This window comes from Lonchura striata, chromosome 2, assembly GCF_050655825.1.
Source record: "Lonchura striata isolate lonStrDom1 chromosome 2, ASM5065582v1, whole genome shotgun sequence".
Taxonomy (NCBI): Eukaryota; Metazoa; Chordata; class Aves; order Passeriformes; family Estrildidae; genus Lonchura; species Lonchura striata.
Window position 1 is genome coordinate 74,738,578 of NC_140704.1, and position 25,256 is coordinate 74,763,833.

The window sequence follows — 25,256 nt, forward strand, 5'->3', positions numbered from 1 at the left end:
TCTGTTCTCAGTCTTAATAATTCAATCAGCATAACTCAACCTATTAAATTCAGATGGATGTTCAGGACAACACACACCTATCCAATTATGAACAGTAAAACAATACATTCAACAAAATAATAAACACCACTGCACAAAAATGCCTACAACTGTCTAAATGTTTACCATCACCCAGGGTCTGCCATAGCTGGGGAGCCCCTTTTCCTAGCAAGGACTTGGAAAGACCCTCCTGGGCTTGATGGCATACTTCCACTGCCAGCCAGGGCCATGGCTTGGCCAGAGCCAACACCTTGGATGGGAGGTTTTCCCTAACATATCTTAAAAACAAACCTCTATTAATATACACAGGAAAAGTTTCTAAACATAAATAACTTACCAAAAAAAAAAAAAAATCAAAGGAATGTACACAACTAACATCAAATAATATGTTATGGTTGGATCCCTATGTGTGCCAGGCATTAAGTTTAAAGCTTAGTAAAAACACACACTTAAGAGACAAGGTGACATTCAGATTTTGATTTCAATTTTGTCAAGTATTATTAAATTTTGCAAATGCATCATCAGTACACTTAACAACATCCCTCTCTGGAATCTGTAGCTGACATGATCTTACACCAATTCCAAAAAGGTACCCTTAAAAACCTTTAGCTTATTTTTAAGTCGGTAAATATTAAAACTAGTTAGCAGAATTAAACACCAGAATCTCCAGAAGTCATTCCTGTGCATAGTTAAACGCTGCAAGATAATTTCACATTTAATAAAGCAGACTTGCATTAGAGTTGTGCCATAATCACATCTAAGTAGTTTTTGTGCATTCAAATTTACAGCAATATCAAAAAAGACTTGGCAAACATCAATAATATTTAACAACTCACGGATATGGTCCTTAAATTCCATAATGCCAGACGTTTCAAAATTTAGCAAGCTGTTGGTTGTTGTTGTGTCTTTCTACTGGAAACTTCCTGGCTAAGAATTTCTGTGGTAATCATTTGCCTTGTCATGTTTGATTATCAATTCTTTGGAAGACCTCACCAAAGGAGCCTTCCTCAATGCATCTCAACTTGGTAAATAAGTTTGGGTCTGCTCTATTGTCTTGGTTTGACAAGACAGGAGTCTGTGAAGGAGGGCAAAAGCCTCCTGTGCAATGGAGAAGGTAAACCCCCTCCCTCCGAATTACCAAGATTTTTAAATTAAAAGGCTCTCAGGCAAAGATATGGGAATGGGAGTAACAATTCTTAACTAGGAGAAAACTAGATAACAATTTAAAAAGGCAAATGCAATTGGTGCAAACAAAACTAGTGATAAAGTCCACAACCTGAGGATTCGGGGTGTTGGTAGCAGTCCGGTTGAAATGACAGCTGCTCCTCTTGCAGTGGATGATGAATTGCAGCTGAAGTGGTGATCTTTAGAAGGGTATCGTTTTCTCTGAAGATCTGGTGGCAGTTGGGCCGGTTTTCCTCTGCACAAGCTTATCTTACAAACCAGGACATCTATGCATCAGGCACCCACAGCACCACAGGCAAGAGGGCCACGGCAGGCTGCAGCAGTCAGAAAGGTGCCACCCACAGCTCCCTATGGCTACCTAGTCCATGCCCTGTTCCCCAGTCCCAGGGTGGGGATGGCTGCTTTGGGCCCCTCCAGGATGATAATCCTTGGTACAGCTGTGGTTGGTTCAGAACACTGTATTGGGCTCTGGCTGTAGACGGTGGTTGCTAGTCGATGTGACTCATCGCCTGCTCCAAGGTGGCTCTCGGCGGCATGTAGCTTTGGTCCACTGGTCCCCAGGGCCCCTCGCAGCCAGTAGGGTCCTCCAGCCACTCAGGACATGACAGTGGCGCTGTCTGCCATGGTGTCTCCCAAGCTTCTCAAGCCCCAACCAAGGACACGGCAGAATGCAGTGTTCCGTGGTTCCAGCTGCTGGCAACCTCCTGCCGGTGCTTCCAGGTTTGGGTGGCCACGGCTCCGCACCAGCCCTTCTAGTGCTGAGTGTCGCTTGATTTCTGAGTTCCACCTGCACATCGAAGCTGTAAATGGGTGTGCCAAGCAGTGGCTGGGCTACCCAATCAGCTGCAGGCAGGGGTGTGCTGAGTGGACTGACAGTGACATGGGATGTAAAACAAGATTTGTATGGCTCTGGCGGCCATGAAATGGGCAAGACCACTGTGTCATGTGCGCCTGTTCAATGCTGACAGTGGTGGCTCAGGCACTTGTAGCATGGGCAAACCCAAGCATGATGCAGATTCTGCCGATGCTGCTGGCAGTTTGGGCAGTTGCAGCATGGGTGAACCTGCATGCGATGCAGATGTTGCCAATAGTGGTGGTGGCATGGGATCTCCGGTGGCATGGCAAGGCAGCACCACAGGGACAGGGAGCTTGGATAACAGTCACTCCCTACTTGGCTTCTTGCCCTTCCTCTCCACTTGCATGCTTGAGATGGCATTCACTCTGCCTGGCGCTCCACCCCGCTCTCCATACCTGCTGGATGTTCCTGCAGGCAGGGCCCATGGTGCCTCAACTGCAGCTCTCATCTGTTTTGAAGTGTCCAGCACCAGACAACAGGTCATTAAAAAATTTTTATTGGTTGTGTCCAGTCTATGGCTCTCACACCACGACAGCAAGGCTTGTAGAATCTGTTCATATACATATTTTATCTCCCATTTGCATAAAAAGAGGGTCCATACTGATACCATTGTATTTTCTTCAGTGGAAACTTGTGTCCCTATGTCCCCATTGGCTTTTTGTATTTACACAGTCCGGACCTTTGCAGCAAACCCCACTGCTGGCAGCTCTTCCTGGCTGCTCTTCTCCACTGGGGTTCCATCTCTGCCACTATCCCCACAGCCTGGCTATTACCGATCACATTGGGTATCACCACTTGTCGCAGTCAAGATGGACCAGCAACACAAATCAACACAACTTGAGGTTCATGCCACAACAGCCAACTTTTATTGAGTTCCTTTTATATAGTTTTAGAAAGGCCATGCGGTTGGTCCCCACTGGCTGAATTTTGTTACCACCCCACTTAATGGCCAATAGCTATCTCTGTCCCTAACAGCCTAAACTGGTTCCCTAATGGTCCAGACTGGTTGAGTTATATAATTAGGGTTATCTCTGTGAGGCCTCCAGCCCAGCTGTTAGCCACCACACATCTCCACTACCCCTCCTAAGGAAGCTGCAGAGAGCACTCTAGTCACCCTTGAGCTTCCTTCCCTCTGAACTACATAAGCCCAGTGTCCTTAGCTGCTCCTCGGAGAAAATACCTGCCAGTCTCTTCCCCAGCTTTGTTGCCCTCCTCCCAATGTATTCAACAACCTTCACATTCTTTTTACATGGTGGGTCTCACACAATATCCCATTGCGAGGCTGTGCCAACAGTGAATACAGCAGGATAATCACCTCTTTGGACTGACTGTGTTTGATGCATGCCATGACTTGGTTTGCCCTCTGGGCTGTCCAGGCTCACACTGCTGCATGATATTGAGCCTGCTGCCAATCAGCAATCCTAGCCACATTCCTGCAAGGCAGCTCTCCAGCCACTCCTCACCCATTTTAGACTTGTGCCAAGTGCTACTCCATCCTAGGTGCATTTAGACTTGTTAAATTCAATCCCCTTAATCACTGTCCAATAGTCGAAGTTACCCAGATCCCTTTGCAAGCCATCTTGTCTCTCAGGAGCACCAGCAGCACCTCCCAGTTTGGAATCATCAGCAAACTTGTTAATGGTGCATTCAAGCCTGCATCCAGATCACTGAGAAATATATTGAACAGATCCAGCCCTAGAATGGAGCCCTGAGGAACACCCCTGGTGACCAGTCACCAGCCAGATGTGGCCCTGTTCACTGCAACCCTTGTGCTCTGTCCTTCAACCAGATCTTCACCCAGTGCACCATGAACCCACTCATCCCACAGCTGCACAATTTGTCTGAAGAACAGCCCTACCATGTGAAATACTGAACCAATTCCTTGTTTAGCTTTGCTTGTTCATGCAGCTATTGCTTTACCTACTAACCTGTCTTTTATCAACTCGACCCATGAGTTTCCCCACTTTCACTCTTCCAAATCTCTTCCCCATTCCACTGAAGGAGAGTGAGAGAGCAGCTATGTGGGGCTGTCACTGCTTGTATTGCCAATGCCCATCAGCAGGTCCAGGATCTGCTGGGGGAACAACCTTCATTCAGACAAGCTCTGCCTTCTTGATCTGTGTCCCTTCTCCTGAAACTGTTGCTACCCATTGTGCTGCTCCTGTGTCCATTGCAAACAGGTACAAACCAAGAAGTAAAAAAACACAGTAACAGCTCCCAGACAGCTGCTCAGGAAACCTGCATAGAGCTGTGCTACTGTGAGCTGCATCACTACAGCTTTGTGTCTACATCATTCCATCAGCTGGCAAGAGGTCAGATCAGGAAGAGACAAAAATGCAAAAAAAAAAAAAAATCAGGATTTCTATTGCATTTTTTTCACTGCACTTTGCCTTGTATAAAGGTCTCAGAGATTGATAATTACATGAGAAGCTGAGCTCTACGTTTTAAAAACAAGCATGTTTCTAACCCTGAAGAACTTCTGGAGGTCCAGCACCCAAGAACCCCCAAAACCACAAAGCAACCACAAAGATGTCTTTGGGACATCTTTCCTGATTTCTTGAATATTCTTTGCAATTTTTCATTTCTCAAGGCCAACATTTTTTTTTTTTTTAACAGGAAAAAAATTTCACATTTCCCTAAATGACCTGGTTTTGTCTAGATCTTCCACTTTTCAATTTTTTTCCTATATCACTGCCCTTATGCAAATCTAAATGTAAGGCAAATTAAAGTCTCAACTGTAGTAATCACAATGATCCCCGATGGGGAAGAATTATGTGCAGGACTCCAATTATTTCAGAAAGCTAATTAATTACTTTATTATACAATATTATACTATACAATATTATACTATAACTATATTACACTAATAAGAACTGTCACTAACTAACTGGAAAACCTGTGACTCTCTCCTGAGAGTCCTGACACACACATGGATCCAGTTGGTCAATGAATCCAAACAGCATCACCAGAATCCAATCAAGCAATCACCCTGGGTAAACCATCTCCATACCACATTTCACATGGGCACAAACACAGGAGCAGTGAATGAGATAAGAATTGTTTTCTCTTTTCTCTGCTTCTCTCACAGCAGTTCTCAGGAGACATCTGGAGAAAGCTCTCTGTTCAGTATGTGAATACCATATCTCCCCCTATTTACTATAATAAAAAAAAAAAGGAGCTGTGTTTGCAATTTTTCTGTTGGGCCCTGCAAACAGAGAACAAACACAGCTCGAGAGGTGCTCTTAGCAATTTGCTGGTTGTCAATCAGAACCTCAATCAGATGCTGATGTAGAATGATCAGGGAGATTCTTTACCTGTATCTACCTCTAGCATATCACTAAAACAAGGTTTACAGTATAAGAAACCCAAACAACAATGCAAAGAATGTTCATTGTTTCAAGTCCAAACAGCCAAGTTTCAGAAGGCCCATTGAATGGAGATGTTGATCTTCGACATCCTTGAAGGTTCTTCTTCATCCTGAAACAGAGAGCAGCTGAAGAAAGTCACTAAAACTATTAGAAATCCATCAGACGTGATATTATCTAACTATCAAGCACTACTGAGAAATCTCTGGAATGCCATGGCCACAGCCTCCAATTCAACCACTTGGGCCGGCTGACTCGTGATTTTCCAGTACTTTGAGCTGGTAGCTCTTTCCACGTTTTTTTGTTTTCCCCAAGAAGGCCAGCAGCAGCAGGTCTTAGGACCCTGGGGCACTGAGCGGGGCGGAGGACCCGGTCCGGGTGGGCGGACCAAGGGACCCAAACCCATTGGTGGGGCGAGGAGCCCAGCCCCTCTGCCAAGATTCATTCGGCTCAGTCGCTCCCGCCATCTTCTCACTGGTGTCACTTGAGGCTCCAGAACCTGGGGTCCCCGGCACAGCCAACAACAGATGGGTGACCCTTTCTAATGTTTTTTCTCACTGCTCAACCCCACCATGCTGCCAGTGCCTCAGCAATTCCCCTGGCATTTCGCCCTCCCTCTGCCCCACCCAGCCATGGACCAAGCCACAGCTTCTCGGGGCCCCGTCCCTCCCGCTCAGCGAAAGGGAGCGGGACACACGGGATGCTCCAAAGCACGGCAGGGGAGGCGTTGTCCCCAGAGGCATCTTCAGATTTCACAGCATGAATTGGGCTGGCGCCCAGCCGTGGGGGCACACCCTGCTCAGAGCCAGGCTGCTGGTGCGCCTTGCTGCCGCTGCCCGCGTTGCCGGGCGACCCGATGGAATCAGTGGGGGTGGGGCAGGCGGGAGCGGCAAGGCGGGCTGGGGATCCTTCTCAGTGTCACGGCTTGGAGCCGGGGCAGATGGAGGCAGCAGGAGCAGCTCCACACCTCCTGCCGCACAGGAGGAGGAGGAGAATGCAGTGGCAGCGCTGATCCACATGCTACAGGAGGAGGAGGAGGAGGAGGAGGAGGAAGCGGCGGGGCGCAGAGCAAAACCGCTTCTAGATTCTCCACAGGCACGGTGGGTGGAGCCAGAGGCGCCGTGGTCGGAGCTATGACAGATGGCGTGAGAGGCGGGGCCGCCACCGCCTGAGTGGGCGGCGGGGCCGCAGCGCATGAGAAAATGCTGCGGCAGCTTCTCTCGGTCCCGGGGTGGGGTGAAGGAGGACGCGGTGGTCCCTCCTCCGCTGGTGAAGGCAAGTGGGCAGAAGGCACCACAGATCCACTCGAAACAATTACTGATCGAGAAAAGGGAGCCGCTGAAGGCTTCGGTCCCTCTTGTGCATGCTCCAGGGAAGCACAAGGAAAATGCTCTGGCTGTGCCATGAGAAAAGCGTGCCCCCCTGTCCCGTGATGGGGGGAGAAACCAGAGGAGACTGTCCTTGAACAGATCTCTCCCCTGCCGACGGTGCCAGGGGGGCTGGTGGGCACCCTCGCGGGGCAAGGCGATCCTCCACGTCTGAGACGACGTGCCGGCTGAGTCGAATACACTTTTCAAAGGGGTGTCCTTCCCCCTCACAAATCTGAAAAGCAGCACCCAGCTTGGCAGTTGTCAGTGGATTTTCCCAGTTCAGTCAAACTCCCCCAAAAGGTAAACATCCAGGGTGTCCCAGGCCCAGGGATCCTGGGAGGAATCCATGCCCATGGATAAGCCGTAACCTCTTGCCCATTCAAAAAAGTTGTAGAGTGCTTTGGTCAACACAGAAACCCTGTAGTCATGAACCAGAAGCCTCCACAGTTCCAAAGTGAGTCATTCTCCCCAGGAATATCAAGTGCTCAAATCTGCAGACATCTCTTCACAAAGTCAAGTCCACCCCAGGTCAGGGACAGTGCTATTGTCGGGAGAGCTTTCCCCACCCCAGGGGAAAACCGGGCCAAAACACAGTCAGAAGAGAGAGACCGGTCTCCTCTCTAGGGAGACCTGGGAAAGGTCATCAGTACATCTCCAAGGAAAGCAGGCGGGGTCCAGTTGCAAGCAGGCTGCTCAGGGCTCCGCAGGGTCCAAGCGAGGGTCCCAGCAGTGTCTCTCATCCCATGACTCCTTAAAGGGTCTCCAGATGCACCTTCCAAGAGGGTTCAGCAGAACTCTCATGTTCAGCCTTGGCTGCGAACTCCACCTGAACCATCAGGGTCCTGGTTCTTCAGTCTAGGCTACAGCAAATGTCCAAAGTCACCACTTACAGTAAAATGCGCTGTCCGACCTGTGGGAAGAATGATGGGCAGGACTCCAATTATTTCAGAAAGCTAATTAATTACTTTATTATACTATAACAATATTTATTATATTACACTAATAAGAACTGTCACTAACTAACTGGAAAACCTGTGACTCTCTCCTGAGAGTCCTGACACACACATGGATCCAATTGGTCAATGAATCCAAACACCATCACCAGAATCCAATCAAGCAATCACCCTGGGTAAACCATCTCCATACCACATTTCACATGGGCACAAACACAGGAGCAGTGAATGAGATAAGAATTGTTTTGATTCTCTCTTCTCTGCTTCTCTCACAGCAGTTCTCAGGATAAATTCTGAGAAAGCAAAGTCTCTCTCTGTTCAGAGGGTATGTGAATACCACACTCAACTACCTAAATTTTAACTAGAGTAGAAATAAGTGTTAAGAAAAAGAATTAAATTCCCACTTACTCTCCCTGTTCACAATATCCCACTTTCCAAAAACCCTAGATCTAGTTCTGCAGCCTCCTTTTTTCCAAGGCTCAAGTTTTTATGTTTTTTTCACATCATACGATACTGCTAATCTTTCTCTCTAGGAATGGTGCTCTTCCTTTCTCAGTACTGCCAAAAGGACCTTGACAATAGTGGGCAAGATTCTACGTGGCTGTAAGAGCACACAGGTTTAAGGACAGAAGAGCCAGCTCTGGAATACAAACATTTACAAACAGAGCAACATGTCCAGAGATACCAAGTCAACCTCTGTTACTGCAATTAAATATAGGAGGAATAGATTAAAGTAATTATTTTTTTGATACACACCCCTACAATTTCACCCACCTCAGAAATCACAATTCACAAATTTACCATAGTATTAATGTTCACAGGCATGGGGGTTTTTGTCAGTTCATCACCCCAGATCTTCTTCCACTGCTCAGGGAGAGAAATCCTTCTCCTGTAAGACTGTGGGATCTCTCCCATGGGAGACAGTCCTCCAGCATTGGTCCAACCTCACAAACCGTTCTCCCAAAACTGCTGCATGTGGGTCACTCTTCCACAGGGTGCAGTCCTCCAAGGACAGGCTGCTCCAGCCTGGAAGCCAGGGCCTCCTCTTTCTACTAGGTCTCCCACTGGACCACAGCCTCCTCCACGCATCCACCCATTCCAGCATGAGCACCTCCCCCATGGGATGCAGGTGGATCTCTGCATCCCCTGTGGATCCCCATGGGTGGCAAGGGACAGCTGCCTCACCATGGTCATCAATCACCACAGCTTGCAGAGGTGTCTTGGCTCCAATACCTCAAGCACCTTCTCCCCTTCCTTTTCCATTGACCTTTGGTGTTGCCATGTTGTTTTTCCTCACATGTTTTCAACCGCCTCCTCTTCTGTGATGCCTGAAAGATAGGCTGGAAATAAATCCCTAGTACCCTGCTCTATAGAGCAGGTATTTGTTTACTGCAGCAGTGGTGGTGAGTGGGATGGCTTTGCCTAACTTGCCCACCTTTGTCAAGTGCTGCGGTGTAGCAGCGTGGTAATACAGATGGTGGTAGCTGCTACCTTCCCGAAGTGTCTTCTGAGAAAGCCACTCGGCAAGTACAGTCAGTCACTCAATCCACACTCACACACACCACAGATAGGTAAGCAAAGAAAGACAGAAAGGGTCTCTGTATAGAATTCCAGTAAGGTTTATTGTAGAGTCACGCTGAAGGATTCCAGGGACAAAGACTGGCAAACATTGCAGGGCCCTGTGTTAAGTATGGGGTCAGGAGCCAATCATTTGGGGGCACAGGGGTAGTACAAGGGCAGGGCAAAGGGCAGTGACCTATGAGGAAAGGGCATATTAACATAATGCTTACAGGCCATCATGGGAGAAGCCCCTTTTGACTCACCCTGAGTGGATATTCTTGAAGCCTCTAGTAAATTCTTCCAAGGAAATACCCTAGAAGCTTCCCTAATAGGCTCATAGGCCTCCACACTGTGGTATATCTATACAGTAAGTACTGCTTAGCATCACTATGTACTTACATTATCATGTACATGCCAGAACTAATTTACATTTTATGATCTCATGGTTATTAGTTCTTTTGCACTGCACTTGCATCTCCCCAATTCAGGGGTCGTCAGGGTCTTTGATGAAGGCTTCCAAAGTCTTGTTTGAATATGAACTTTTCAACTTTGTCTTCGAAGCATCACAGCTATGGTGTTGCTCGGTCTGACAGTATTAGCCAGCTTAAATTCTTTTTGTGGCTAACTGGCTTTGTATTTGCCAATTTTTCATTAGCACTATATTTATCTATCTCTAAAGTTATACACCTGGTAAGTTTTTTCTTCTTATTTGGTCTCTTCAGCATTAAGCAACTAGTTAACTATATACTAGCCATTACTTTGTATAAAAAGTTATTTATATCAGGTTATATAGGTATAAAAGTTATGATTCAGGTTACATATATATCAGATTATACAGATATATAAAAAGTTATTATTTAGGTTATATTGATATCAGGTTATATAGACATACCAGGTTATATAGATATAACTCAAGCTATATAAGCTCTTTGTAACTTCAATCTAAGTTTTATAGGCTAGAAAATACTGTGCCTTCACTTTGTTTTGATTTTCTTCTTAAATATGTTATCACAGAGACATTACCAACCTTTCTAATTGGCCCAGCTTTGGCCAGCAGCATGTCCATCTTCAGAGGCATCAGGGATTGGCTCTGCCAGACATGGTGGAAGCTTCTAGCAGCTTCTCATAGAAGCCACCTCCGTGGACTCCCTGCTACCAAAAACCAGGCCATGCAATACCAATACATTGTGTAACAGTGCACACAGGAAAATGTATACTCAGACTGTATATCACTCAAAGAACTGGACTAAGATTTAGGCATGGAAGTATTCTACACTAAACAAATGTATCAGAGGTACGAGCAAGCAAAATTCTCAGCTATTCACCACTTTAATCTAACAAAATCAGGCACAAAAGTTTTAAGTTACAGTGAAGGGTGACTAAATATTACCACTGAAGAGATTCAAACAATTTTTATTCCATTTCTGCTGAGAAACACGTATGGATGAGTCCCATGTAAGAAGTAATACAGAAAAAAACCTGGATGTTCTTCAATTGGCATGCGATCAAATATATATTTGACAGGAACAAATTTACATACAGGTTTCAGAGCATGCATATACCATATACTGTAGTTATGCCACTACATGATCAATACCACCGTTAGGGATTTTTTCTTAACTGCCTTGTGACAGAATTTACTGACACATGTTAAGCCACATTTCCTCATAAAGAACTTTAACAGACTTTTAAGTGCTATTTGAAATACCTGGTACCAGGTAGTTGTTATGAAAAGAGACTGAAGTGTTTAGAAGTTGTTTGAGTGCTCCAACAAGGAAAATTATTTCATCTAGTAGTTACTTTTAGGGGTTGTCTTTTTGTCAGCTGGGGCAAAACATGCTTTTACATGAGAATTTGACTCCAAGTTTATGGTAGAATTAAGTTATACAAATGCATTTTAACTATTTTCATATGCAGGGAGAAATCTGTGTCCTGTGAAGCTTCCTGCTGAAATCTGAGGGCCTCCTCTCATCACTCACATACCCTAGGTATTAGGGGTTACCATGTGCTTTAGTGGGAGTTTCACATTAGCTTGCAAACAGAAAGGCTTGAAACGACCACTTCAATCAACATAGTCCTGTTTATTTTTAAAGCTGGATTAATCTACTAAAGTAAACACAAGTGTACAGGTCTCCTGGGCCAATTCAATTCCTCATTTTGATGCCCCATCCATAGAATATTTCATCCAAGGTAGTTTTTCCTGTATTTACTTTCATACTTGCCATCTGCTTTACAAACAAATTGTGACTTGTATATAATATAAGTGGCAACAGAAAAAAATCTAAAAGTCAAATTTAATTAAAGTGGATACAAATAGTTGTAGATATGTACAATGAAATTTGAGGACAGTATGTAACATGAAGTAAGTAATTGTTACATAAAAAGCTAGTTCTGCTTTTTAAACAACTTTTCAAATAATGCTACCAAAAACATTGGGAGATTTTTACAATTATGAAAATGTATTTTAATGATTTTAAAGACTTAATTTTTTTAAAAGGTCATGCAGAAATTTGAGGTGAAACCATTTGCAAACACTGCTTATCTTACTGTAAAGGCACCAGTAATTAGCTGCAACTCAGATCACCTTCCATAAAACACTGCCAAAATGTATACATAGAGAAGGAATCTTCACAAAGCAAAGTACCCCCTGTCTGTGGGCCACAGAACCATAGATCATAGAATGGTTTTGGGTTGGAGAAGATCTCTAAATATCTTTACAAGGGCAGGAAGACCTTCCACTAGATCAGGTTCTTAAAGCCCAATCCAATCTGGCCTTGAACACTTGCAGGGATAGGGCATCCACCACTTCTCTGGACAACCTGTTCCAGCACCCCACCATCCTTTGACTCAAAGAATTTCCTCTTCTAAACTTTCTGTTTAAAGCCATTACTCTGCTACCCATCATTCGATCGTTACACTACCTGATAAAGAATCTTTCCTCATCTTTGCTGTAAGCCTTCTTTAAATACTGGAAGGCTGTGGTCTCCCTGGAACCTTCACTTTATTAAAGCTAAACCATCCAAAGTCACTCAGCCTGTCTTCATAGGGGAAATACTCCAGCCCTCTGTCCACCTCTATGGGGTCAGCGTGGCTTCACTAAGGGGAAGTCATAGCTGATCAACCTTCTGTGATGAAATGACTGGCTTAGCTCAAGGGAAAACGAATAGATACTGTCTTCCTGGTCTTCAGTGTGGCCTTTGACACTTGTATGGGATAACACCCTCATAAACAAGCTGTTGATGTAGCTAGATGGGCAGACAATAAAGACAACTGAAAACTGCCTATATAGCTGGGTACTAACACTGCTGATGGAGCAGTGCAAGATTTAGTTGGAGGCCAGTAACTAGTGCTCTACCCCAGGGCTCTATACTGGGTCGGATCCTTTATACCATGTTAATCAATGATCTGGATGGATGATCAGGCAGAATGTATCCTCAGTAAGTTTGTCGATGACACAAAACTGAGGCTGTGGAAGCTGTGCAGCCTGGCAAAGAAGGCTCAGGGGGAGCTCATCAGTGTGTATAAATACACACTGTATTTATAGTGGGTGCAAGGCTCTTTGCAGTGGTGCTCCTTAACAGGACAAGAGGTGATTTGTACAAACTGAAACTCTGGAGATTACCTCTGAATATTAAGAAACACTGTGAAGGTGACTAAGAATTACCACCAATTGACCAGGGAGACTGGAGATGCTAGCTTTGGTGAATTTAAGCTGTTTGGGCAAATGGCTCTAGATGTCCCTCTTTAAACAACAGAGCTGGACTAGATTATCTCCTCAGGCCCCTTCCACCCTCAACCACCCTGTGATTATGCAAATAATATAACATTAAAACTGGTCCAAACATTTGTACATTGTGAAACACTAAATGTCTCCAAAAAAAGGGTTCTGGTTTGAGATCCCTTGTGATATATGATGCAAATCTTTTCTCAGTTATTCAGCAATATCTTTTAATTCTCTAAAAAGCTCCCCTTTACCCTCTTGGTAGTTTGCCAGATATGCTAGGTCTCCTGCAAGCTTCCTGTTTCTGACTTTGGTTTTAAAAAACTTCTTCAGCTATTTGCCTTTGTAATTTATTTCCTTTTTCCACACTGCTTGATACAGTTTACACTACTGTTACCTTTATTCTAGGCATCAACAGCAGAAACAGATGAGGGATTTACCCTGCCTATCTTGTGGGTCAAGTTTTCTTGTTCCAAGAGTTTTCGAATACAAACACACAAAAAATTACAAGGCAGCAGCTTCTGCCCCTTTTATACAGAGTGCTGAATTGTTTAGCCTTGCCAAAAGAAGACTGAGGAACACAAGGGGAAGCAGATTTCCTGCTATAAATATCTCAACGGGAGAACAGTTACTGATGCTATGAGGAACACTGCTAATAAGAACAACTGCATATAAACATTGTGAAAATATCTAGGATGAATCCTAAAAGCAGATATTCTTCCACTAGAGCGAAGAGACTCCAGAGCAGCCTTAAAAGGCATCCAACAGCAGCACACATACACAAAGGCATCCAGGTTCAAGGACAAGAGTTTAACAGGAGAGACTGCACTCGACACAGAAAATCATTTCACTATTGCATCCTTGTCATCTGTTCCACATTTTAATCTATTCTAATAAAAGACCAACACTTTTAATGGATAAATCCCACTTTACAACCATGCATAAACTTCGCAATCACCTGTACTGATGAATGACAGCCAAGCACACTGAATGAAAAATTCCTGCCAGTGTATGCCTCACTGTCCTGGGTTGCAAGATGTGGGTGGGGGTGTGTGTTCTATTATCATCCGTTAGTGGTGGGAGCAGTTATCTTCTGTTTTTCTTCATCTCTTCCACAACCAATCCTCCCTCCAGGGAGATAACTTCTGCTAATGGGCCTTTGAGACTCACGGATAAAATTACATCATCCTATTGTGAGGTGCTCTGCCCAGAGGGATGAGCCAAGCATTCCTACCTGGATATAATCTGAGATTTGGAACACCACAGGCAGCCTTTTCTACTGGATTCCCAGAGGAGCAGCTTTCTTGTCCACTGGATTCCCAGAAAAAGATCAGGCCTATCTACACCACCACAGGATTTTCAGAGGAAAACTACGCCATTCTACAGGATCACTGCTTCAACAGAACCACACCTGCCACTGTAGGAGGACTGCAGACATTCAACTGGACTGCTACCAACACCCTGACCAACAGGGTGTCAGGTCATATTCTGACTCTGTCAGTATTGTTTTGTATTATTGCACTGTTTATTTTATTTTTATTTTCTTCCCTAATAAGGAACTGTTATTCCTGCTCCCATATCTTTACCTGAGAGCCCCTTAATTTCAAAACTATAACAATTTGAAGGGAGGGTGTTTAACGTTTTCCATTTCAGAGGAGGCTCCTGCCTTCCTCAGCAGACACCTGTCTTTTCAAACCAAGACACAGAAAAGGCATAAACATGACCTACCAGAGTTTATCAGCCTCAGAAATAACCCTGATAAAGCATGTATAACCTTCACTGTCTGTCTGATGTACTGATTTTGTACTTGTTTCAGCCAGGGGTTAAACTTCTCAGGCCCCTCTGGAAGGTTTTCTCAGCCCCCTCTGGAAGGTTTTCCAGCATAAGGTCAGTGGAGGGGAAGTTAAATGGTTACAATATGTCAGAGGATGGTATCATATTCTTCCTTCTTACACTGAAATATGCAATGCAAGCAATAGATACTTTTATACCATTATAACCACAAATTAACTAGGAAAATCATATGCTTCAACTGACTTGAACCACTAATACAAGATCATCTGAAGTCCTTGAAAGAAATCTCAAATATTTCTTATAACTAAACTGCAGCATGCAAATTATTATTAATTAATGAAGAAGGTTTTGCTTATTAGCTGATTTCAAATGCCAGACGGTAACTTCATTCAGAACAGACTGCCCTGTGACACTGTGTGGTGGAATTTCACATTCATAATTTTATTATAATCTGAAAGACATGGTATCTGAAGAGCAGAGAAAATGACTATACAAAGCATTTATAGAACATTCATTTGTATAATGAAGACATTTAGAGGCTTCTTTACAGTTTCAAGAAAAAAGTAAAAATTTTCACTAGTAGGAAAAACTAAGAAAGAAACATTAAATATTTAATGACAGTATTGGATACAGTGAAACCATTAATTACAAACGTGGCTTTCAGAATTTTTGTAGTTTAACACTGTATGATTATAATAGTGTATTTACGAACCACATTAGCAGGAGTCTGGCTAAATATTATGTGCCAACTTGCTGCCATTAGTTATGAAATTGTATACATACATCTACCAAAAATCTTTTTAAAAAGTGCTATATAAATATTAGTCTTGTATTTGCTATGAACATGTAAGTTGCATGAATATTTTTCTACAGACTATATAATGGTACATACTGAACTATCTTGCTTTGTCAATTTTTTAATTAATTAAACAGCAAATGCACATGGCAATATACCATCCAAAGGAATGCAAAATAGAAAATCTCCCTTAGAAACAAGGTAACTTATTTTTTCCCACTTAGCAAGTAGAGCTAAACTCCCAGAAAATACCACCAGGAGTGTCAGCATGCAATCCCTCATGCTTTTGAATTCAAGCACAAGGAATAAAAAATAAGGTTGTGAATGGAAATTACAATACACGGGGAAAAAAAATATTTTATTTTCAGCCCTAAGGCCACCACTTAGTGTCTAAGAAGACACACTAGAATTTATTATCTACATAAGTGAAAAAATATAGTTTAAAAAAATCCTCCTCATTTCAGTTTTTACAACACATCAGATCAAAATCTAATTGAGACTTAAATCTACTTGAGGTATCAGCTGAAGAATTTCTGTGGGCTCCAACAGGGTGATGAGATTAGGCAACTGGAATCTTTGTACACCAAAAGAATCTTAAAAGAAAACTTGTTCTCACATTTTATAAAAGGAGCAAAGCTCCTAGATATACGAACTGCATTTTTTATTTTTTTTTGGATGGTACATAAACACTGTTTAAGTAGTATACTTCTGTGTCAAAAGAACAGGATTATATGTTACTAATCAGAGGTACTTGCCTTTGTTGCTTCAATGGTAGCTATTAAATGCCACACTTTGGATTGCTTCACCGTTCTACAGATATCCAATGCCTACTGGTCCAAATACAATAAACTTCAAATATTTCTTCTCTCTCTTCCTCACCACTTTCCTCTTAAAAAACATAAAGTTATTTGCACAAAATTGTAGTTACACAAATAATTTGTAAACACTTCAGCCATGGTCACTGAGTAAGGTTTAACACGGTCCTAATACTTCAGGAAATACAAGGAGAGCTGTTAAAATAAAAACACATATTTTATACAGGACAAATGTAGTTCAAACTGGTGGATAGAAGGATTAAAATCCACATGTGAATGAAGTGGCTCATCTATCAACATGCGAAATACAGGATGTTATTTTATTCCTCAGGTTATTAACATGATATTGACAGCTACACATGAAAGAAATAGAAGCAATGAATTTTTTCAGCACTTGCCACACTGAACTTGCAATATAACCATCAGTTCTCATACAGGGGTCTAGTACTGCTCTTTTTGAGTGAATGGGAACTACACAGGAGATCTCAGTGGCTTACTCTCCTTGTTCAGGCTTCCACTGTAACCTACTGCATCGATTCTCTATAAAGCTAAATAGCACTTTCTTATGCATTTCAAATATCAATGTGTTAAGAAAGATAAAGAGATATGTACAAGTGTGATGGATGTAGAAATCATGACATAAATGCTCTCAAGAAATGGGATGAAGTAACAAAATAAATTCCATTCACTTTCAGAATAACAAGGAATAACAAATCAAATATAGGAATAACAAATCAAATATAGTTCCTATAGATGAAAAGAAAAAAAGGTAAAATAATCCTCAAAACTCCAGCAAAATAATGGGGTAGAAGAATCCATAAATATAGGGGAATAAAAATAAATGTAGGGGAATAAAACAGTATTGCAGAGGCAGAAAATGGGAAGTGTCTTGTCACTGTAAGACAAAAGACAAAATATCCAACTATTGCCTCTACCAAGGCACAAGCTACACACACATTTACGTACACAAAATAGTGCTGAAGGTAAAGCTTAACAGTGGTCTAGTTTAAGAATTACCTCTCTGATATACCAAGATCTGAGATCCACTATAAATAATCTGTCACTGGTAAAAATGCATAAATTATACAATCTTCCTCTTTGCTTTTTCCTAATTTTTATCCGGTAATTACCAAAATGCTTAATCTCCCCTGCTTAGTTATCTGTATTAAAAAAAATACAAAAACCCCCTTAATAATAGAGCAGATTTTCACACCTCTTTTTGTTCTGCCACTTCTGCTCTATTGAAAAAGTTTCAAACTAAACCAGCTCAGCCTTCTTAACACTAAATACAGAGCAATCTTCTTGAATATTCCACACTGCCACTCCTTTCTTACCAGGAAACAACTTGCACAAAACTTCTCTTCACATACATCTTCCCCTTTCTCCATTCAGTTATCATCACTGATCACAAAAACATAGGGAAGAGCAAATTTTCCTCAGATGATCATTCTCCTAAAAGCATGTTTGCAATGCCTATAACTACCATTGATGCAACCATGGCAAGTGCCTTTGCTGAGGTTTTACAAAACACTTCCCGAACAAAAAAGTAGCACAATCTACTAAGTATTTCTGCTCCAATAAACTATGAGAAACAGCATATGAAGATACACTAGAAACCCATCAGGAGAAAAGTTCTTCATTTATGCTTCATGTAAAGGCTATGTGGTTTACTGTGGCACCCAGCTTCTTTTGTTTTGTCCTCTGATATAAAAATAAAGAAATAGTGCTTTGTGAAGCATCTTGAAATAAAAGCCTGAGCTCTCACAAACACAATACACAGATCATTCTCTGCTTTCCTTATTGGGAATGACAATATTCAGACGTTGCTGAATAGCCTTTCTCCCTCTCCGAGTGATTTCCTTCCGTGAAGTCAGCGATGAATTCTGAATCAAGGATGGAAAGGCATCAGATCTTCTTCTGGGATCCAATCATGACCTTTGATACAAAGTTTACAATGGCACTGGCAGGTTGTTCTGGATCATGCTCTGCAAAGAGGTGGCATACGTTGTCTGTGGCACTGCCTTGCTTCCTGGCAATGAACCCAAACACTCTGCAAGGGCAGCAATCAAAGTATGTCAGAGAAATGACAGATAGGCATTGCCTCACTTCATAAAACAGAAAAGATAATGCAGAAACCAAGCACACATAGCAGACTTCTCTGTTCTGATGGACAAGTTTCCATGTGGTGCTAAACACAATAGTCCATATGGACCAGCCAGCTCATGACAGAATCAGGGAAGCAGACTGTCCCCCTCCTTCTACTCTGTCCATATGGCATCCTGTACTGTTTGCTCTCAGAGACATGCTGCTAACCCTGGAGATGTATTTCTGATATATATCTCAGAATATATATATCTCTATATAACAGATATAATCTGATTCAATACTGCTGTTCTCTACCTAGTTTGGGGGGGCATGTGGTGTGGTGTGTCAGGGATTGCCCAAAGAGAGGATTTTGAGGAGCACACATCTCAGTGGACAGAATATTGGAAAAAGGATTTAAGCCATCTATTTCTGCTCTTTTCCAGAAACAAGTGCTGAGCCTAAGTTATTTATTTTGATTAAAGGGTGACAACAATGTTTGCCTTCAACAGAAAACAATCTGCAATCCAAAGGTAATAATGTATTTATGCCACACACTAATATTAGTAGGAGTGTTTTCATCTATGTACCAGGAGACAGATTTTTTTTAAAGCTATGAGTCTAAGTGAGAAAAGCTTATGTCAAGTCTTACTGGACAGGTGGAACACAAAACTGAGAGAACAAACATCTCCGATGCCTGAAACCACAGTCAAATCACAGACTCGAAATCTAAATAAACAATGCTAGCTCTGGCTCCAGACTTCCCACCCCCACTCATCACATAATTAGGCCCAAATTTGCAGAGATGTAGATGAAGTAACCAATTACAGAGGGTGGAGAGGCTTTTGTCTCTGAACAGACGCCTTCCCTTCCACATCTCAGACAGAAGTAATTTAGAACACCAAGAAACTGATCACTTTGATATTCCTAAAACATTCAGTTAAAAGAGATGCTACTTACTTTGCAGAAAGGCCATCTTTCAACCACCTTGTCCATTAAGAAAGCAGTAAACATAGAATGGAGAAATAAAAATATTCGTTTTAGTTAGTTTGTAATAATAACATATTAAAAATGCTGCTTGTCATACTTACTTTCTGTCCTGTGGATCCAAAGCACAGAAAATAACAGTGTTGACTGAATAATGTCGCCGAAAAAAGAGTCTGGATAGGAAGAAAGAAAACAAATTTCAGAAACAGTACAGATGCTTACAATTCTAAACAATAATCTGAAAAATAAATTGTATTTAATTTAATACAATATTTTTTGCTATCTTTGAGTGACTTTGAAATCTACCTGAACTGTTTCAACCCAATAAATACATTTGAAAGACTAACATGAAGTTTTTTGAACTAAAGGAAAACTGATTCTCAACCTAAGAGCTAGGAGTATGAAAAACTGGCCATTTAGATACTATTTTAGTGAGACAGACAACCCTGTGGAACTTATGAATAATTTGATCATATTACGTTTCAAAATATTCCTAGGCATTACAATTAAGGTAAAGGTTCTCTGATCTGCTACAAATGATTGCAAACCCCATGGAATTAAGAAATCTGGCACTTTTTTTTTAACCTACAATGAATTCCTGTTGTCCTTCCTTTGTTTTTGCAATTTTTTGAATTTGAAAAGTTTGTGGTAGCCTAATTAGCACTTAGAACAAAGTAAATATAAGTTAACCTTTTGTCATAGTTTTTTACAGGCTATCCAAAACCCTGTTTCAGATCCTGGAGATATACATAATTTGCTTAAGTCAGGTCTGTTCAGTGATACTGGCGAAAGACATCATGAAGATAAAATTATTTCACAGAATAGGTTCAATATTAAATGCTAGCAAAGCCATTACTTTCCTAAGAAATAACAAAAAATATCATATCAAAATGACCTTCCAAAGGTAAAATACACCAGGTGGAAATAAAGTCCACAACTTAAAAATGTATTTTCCTGTACTACAGCCATCTTAACACAGTCACCATCATTCCTATAGTCTTGGTATCCTCTGAGACGGAGATTGCAAAATGTCACTAGGAATGCCAAATCAACAGCGGCCAACACCTGACAAGGACAAGGCCAGATATTCCCTTCCCATCTTTATTTGCTTACTTTCTCTGATTATCTGTCAGTGTGATTCCTTGAGCAGAAACCTTGAAATGGACAGTGGTTGAGATAGGAGATGGATCTTGCATCAGCGTCAGGCTGAAGGCTTTCTGTACTGCCTGGTATCCTGTGAGGGACTCCATCTCTACTGAATTCAGGTACCAAACGTTACAAGCTGTAATGAAAGAGGGAAAAGATTTTGAGAGGTCATAGACCTTTTAGTCTCCCTTTGGTTTTAACACTTTTATATCAAAGCCAATGACTATATTTATCTGTTACCCATAGATATCCTGAAATTAAAATATGTACAAGACAACACCAGAGAGTACACATGTAGGTAGTACTGGAGCAAAGGCATTCCTGAAAGAATGGGGATATTTTGCTTTTAAGTTCAAATACATCAGCCAGTAAGAAAATACACATTTGCAGCATATGTTCACATGATCTACAGTTTCAAATTTAAACGATATTCAAAGGAAACCATTCACTTGATTGTCAAGACAAGACTGTTTTCACACCAAAAATAACTGAGGATTATTTCAAAGCTCATTTCTCATTAATTCTCATTAATAGTGTTCTGTACATTTAATGATTTTAGAGCAAGTAAAACAATTTCCATACTGATAAAAATTACTGACATACATTTTTAGGCCTTTTCTTTATTTCAGCATACATTTACTTCTAAAAGTACTATTCCTCTTCCAGAGATATTAGCAGCTTCTGAAATATCTCTATAAAATAGATGTGCACTGGTTTCTAAGGTTACCAAACAGTTACTTTTTTTTACACAGTTTTGTATCAAATTTGCAGTGAACACTACAAAAATATGTATTAATATTATATAGCATTATATAGTAGTACTGTACTACTGTATAATACTACATAGTACAGTGCCATCTAAAGTATGAACTATTAAATGGAAATAACAGAATGATTCATGTTTACTATAGAACTGTGGTACAAAGTCAAATTTACAAACAAATTAAGAACAAGCAAGAATGATTATACACATTCATAGCTAAACACTAGCACCAAGAGATGTGTTTGGTAAAAACACTTGTGTAGGTATCCAGGACAAAATTTACAATTCTGTCAGTTGACACATACAAATTACCATGGTTACATTTCATCTGTTTAGCAGTTTCATTTGGTTTGCCAACATTACTATGAAAGCAAAGATTAAATTAAATCTAACAATTTATCTTTTTATTTAGTTATTCTGTAACCTGTATTAAGATTTCTCCTATGACTATCTACATAAAATTATACAGCTAGACACTGTCACTTTCAAGACAACCAAATAATCATACAGTTTAAAAGTGCATAAGCCTATGTTTGACTCCAGCATAATGATCAGCTCAGTAACTTCAAGCTCTGGAGTCCATCAGTGGAGGAAGGGATCCTGAGAATTCATTTATTTGATTTGCAAGTCTAAAATTTAAAAAATACATTTTTGCATTGCTGTGAAAATTGCCATAATTTTTGCTTGAATCAATTAAACTCATGCAGAGAAGTCTAAAGATGATGAGTAACAACCTAAAACTGTAATGAACCCTCCAAACCATAAGCTCTCTTCTTCTTGCCTCATTACTACGTATGGTCACTACAGATCTAAAGCACTATCCTGTGGGTCTTTCCCCAGAACAGGAAGTTTCCCTTCTTTTACAGCCACACACATCAGAGTCCCTTCCTCTTCTGTCACATAGTGCATTGCTGTCGACAGACTGTTTTCAGGTTTTGTTTCTAAATAAAATTTCCAAGCATTTTATCTAGATTGCCTGTTGTGTTGTGTCCTGTCGGGATGCTCTGAGCGGTTCCATGCTGGGCGGTGAGGGAAGACAGGTGTGGCCATCTCCCTGCAAGCTCTGCAATCCCAGTTGTCGGCACAGGGACAGATGGAGGCGACACAGGGCTTGGGGTGTAGCAAGGTGGATTTATTCAGTGAAGATAATGGAGCCCCAAGACCAGCTTGGGAGGGCAAACAAAGGTTTTATACAGGAACTCAGGAGGAGATGTGTAGGAACAATAACCAATGAGGGTAGAGCTGGGGAGCAATCTAAGGCAGGACTGACATATCATAAACATATCAGGGAAATAGGGGGGTGAAATAACATAAAGTAACCAACAAGGTGTTGAGAATAACTAAATGGACAGGGAACACTCTGGTAGAAGAGGAGGGGACTGGAAGGAGTTACAGGGAATGTTCTAGGGAAAGGGGCAGGGAAAGGGACGATTGACAGCTTGGAGAGGAGAAGGAGAGGGAAGAGCTTGGGAAGATTGACAACTGGGGAGGGGAGGAGGTTAGGGAAAAAGGAAATGAACAAACACTGAATAAACATCAATTTAAGGGAAAAAAACACAACAATTGCCCTCAAAGTGATAGTTCAAACAGCAGTTACCTAATACAGGGTATCCTTTGCCTCTGTAGCACAGAAGATAATAAATGGAAACTTTTATGAAAGTGTTGCAAAGTGAAAACATGTCAGCTTAAAAAGGAGAGGAGAGATAATGAGAAACACAGAAAGATTTGTTATTAAAGAACATCATGCATGGCTGGACAAGATATTGAGAACAGTAATGCTGGAGAGACCATGCTCCAAGCTACAACAAAAAGAAGACCTTTTGTTCAATGCAGCTGCAATGTTGCTGCCTTTGTCTTTCACAGGTGACATTTTGGAGCACATCTGTGCCACCAGCAACAGCTTAACAATGCTGCTTTCAGACTGGGAATGTCCTTTGTTCAGAATGCTTAGTTTCTTGACTGTATCAGCGTAAAGAGAATTAAGAACTGTAATTTATTTGAGCAGAAAATTTTGTTGCTGAACAGGAAGATTAAAAAAGCAAGGTATATTTTAAGGAAAAGCCTCTTATCTGTATGGTTTCCAGACTTCAATTGTCAATGTCTAAGAAGCAAAGGATTTCTAGTCAGCTTCAGCACTTAGAACCTGAAAATGCTCATCAGGTTTTTCATGGAGCTATACAAAAATAATCATTTTTTTGCTTGTGGAGAGAGAGAAGTGTGGGTATAGAAGGGCAAGGAGAAAGTGTATGTGCTTTAAAGTTTCTCTGAAAGGATTCAATTTACATGGTTTGGATCTGCACTTCAGTGTTGAATTCCACAACTTGAATGCTTCTGTGACTGGAAAGGGACCCCTGATGTATCAAGGCAAAAAAATAAAAAAAAAACCAAAACAAAAAAAACCCCAAACAAACAACAACCTCTGAGAACCTCTCATAGCTAATTTATCTATTTGGGTTCCAAATCCTTGTTTAAAATCAACAAAATCATCAAAACAGGTTAAAATCAAATGTACTAAGTACCCTAAGTGATCCATGATACAACAGCTCCCATAAAGACTTATCTGACTACCGCCCCAGCTGAAGAAATACTTCTTTCTTTTTCTTTGAAGTTTTGAAGTCAAAGCAAATTATAGCAGAAGCAAGGAGCATCACTCTCTCCAGAGCTGGCTAGTTTGACAACTGCCCCTTCAGAAGTGCTCTAAAAATGCATAAGGGCAATGAGGCAGCATTCTTATCAACACATGCTTTGCCACAACACTCACTTGTGGATCCAGGGGTAGGCTAAACTCAAAAGAAAGTGGCAAATGTAGTGTATTCCTGTGCTCTAATGTCACTAGTTGGGTGGCTTCTGAGGAGAATGCATAGCAACCTGAAAACCAAACACCACTGCAGGACATGGGCAGGATCCCCTGGACATGCCCAATGTACAGCAGAGTAACACCATTGATTGCATTTCTACCAAGTACAACTTTAAGATTATGCAGGAGTTCTTGGAGCATCATCCAACAAGGTGAGTTAGAATGCCACCACACTTCTTCAGACAGGCTGTTTAATTAGTTCTCTGGATCAGCTGCACACTAACAAAGCAGATAAGAAGCAGAGCACACCTTTATACAGCCCTTGCAAACACCCCAGTATTAGAGCCATACAGATGGTAACAGGGCATAGCATCACATAATTTGAACATACTCTGGTCATGGTTCCTCTTAACACATCAAATAAGCTTGCAGTAACACAATTCAATTTGCCAGAATGGGTGATGCACTATGTGTAAGAATCCATAAAAGCATCCAGTGGAAAAGACACATGACATTTCTTAAGAACATGCAGCACCAAGTGAAGTAAAAAAAAATCTGTTCTTTAATATCTTTTTCAGATTGATGCAACAGTAAGCGTTTTGCAGTGGTATTGTTAACTCCTATGGTGAGAACTTAATCCTAACTGAACACCTTCCTTAGTTGGCTTTTGCAGACCTCACACATAGGTCTTCTTGAACCTCTGCAACCACAGGTTGAGAAGATCCTCTTAAAGTTTATCAGTTATGAAAGCAATGTCCCGCTTAAAAATTGCTATGTTTGAAATAACCTACATATATCTCATATTCTCATGAGACACATGATGGGAAATGAAACACAGGGTTGTAGAATGTAGGACCTGGTTGCAGAAAACATAAGAAACTTGGTACATACCTTCAAAATACCCTTTACACTTTTACCCAGCACAATAAATTTAGCTGCTACTTTTACATATCCTCTAATCCAGTCTAAGCTTCAGCTTCTCCCAGCCTGTAAGATACAAACTTTGGTAACAGTCAAATAAAAGGGT

The 25,256-nt window shown here is 41.4% G+C and overlaps 1 protein-coding gene and 1 long non-coding RNA gene across 38 annotated transcripts in view; one reads left to right on the forward strand and one right to left on the reverse strand.

Moving 5' to 3' along the window:
- LOC146768306 (uncharacterized) lies at positions 1 to 25,242 on the forward strand. The gene is made up of 2 exons (XR_014952773.1): positions 1 to 6,545; positions 13,458 to 25,242. It is a non-coding gene; the product is annotated as an uncharacterized LOC146768306 (long non-coding RNA).
- Positions 15,264 to 25,256, reverse strand: part of TNS3 (tensin 3) — a 186,414-nt gene continuing 176,421 nt past the window's right edge. For 36 of the 37 annotated variants that reach the window (XM_085571626.1, XM_085571623.1, XM_085571624.1 and 33 more), the window contains 4 exons: positions 20,637 to 20,805; positions 19,628 to 19,696; positions 19,497 to 19,523; positions 15,264 to 18,504 (listed from right to left, as the gene is read on the reverse strand). In XM_085571626.1, the coding sequence (XP_085427752.1) occupies positions 18,360 to 18,504; positions 19,497 to 19,523; positions 19,628 to 19,696; positions 20,637 to 20,805 (410 nt within the window). In that variant the 3' untranslated portion in view covers positions 15,264 to 18,359. The remainder of the gene's footprint in view (positions 18,505 to 19,496; positions 19,524 to 19,627; positions 19,697 to 20,636; positions 20,806 to 25,256) is intronic. The other variant, XM_085571620.1, reaches the window with a different exon arrangement.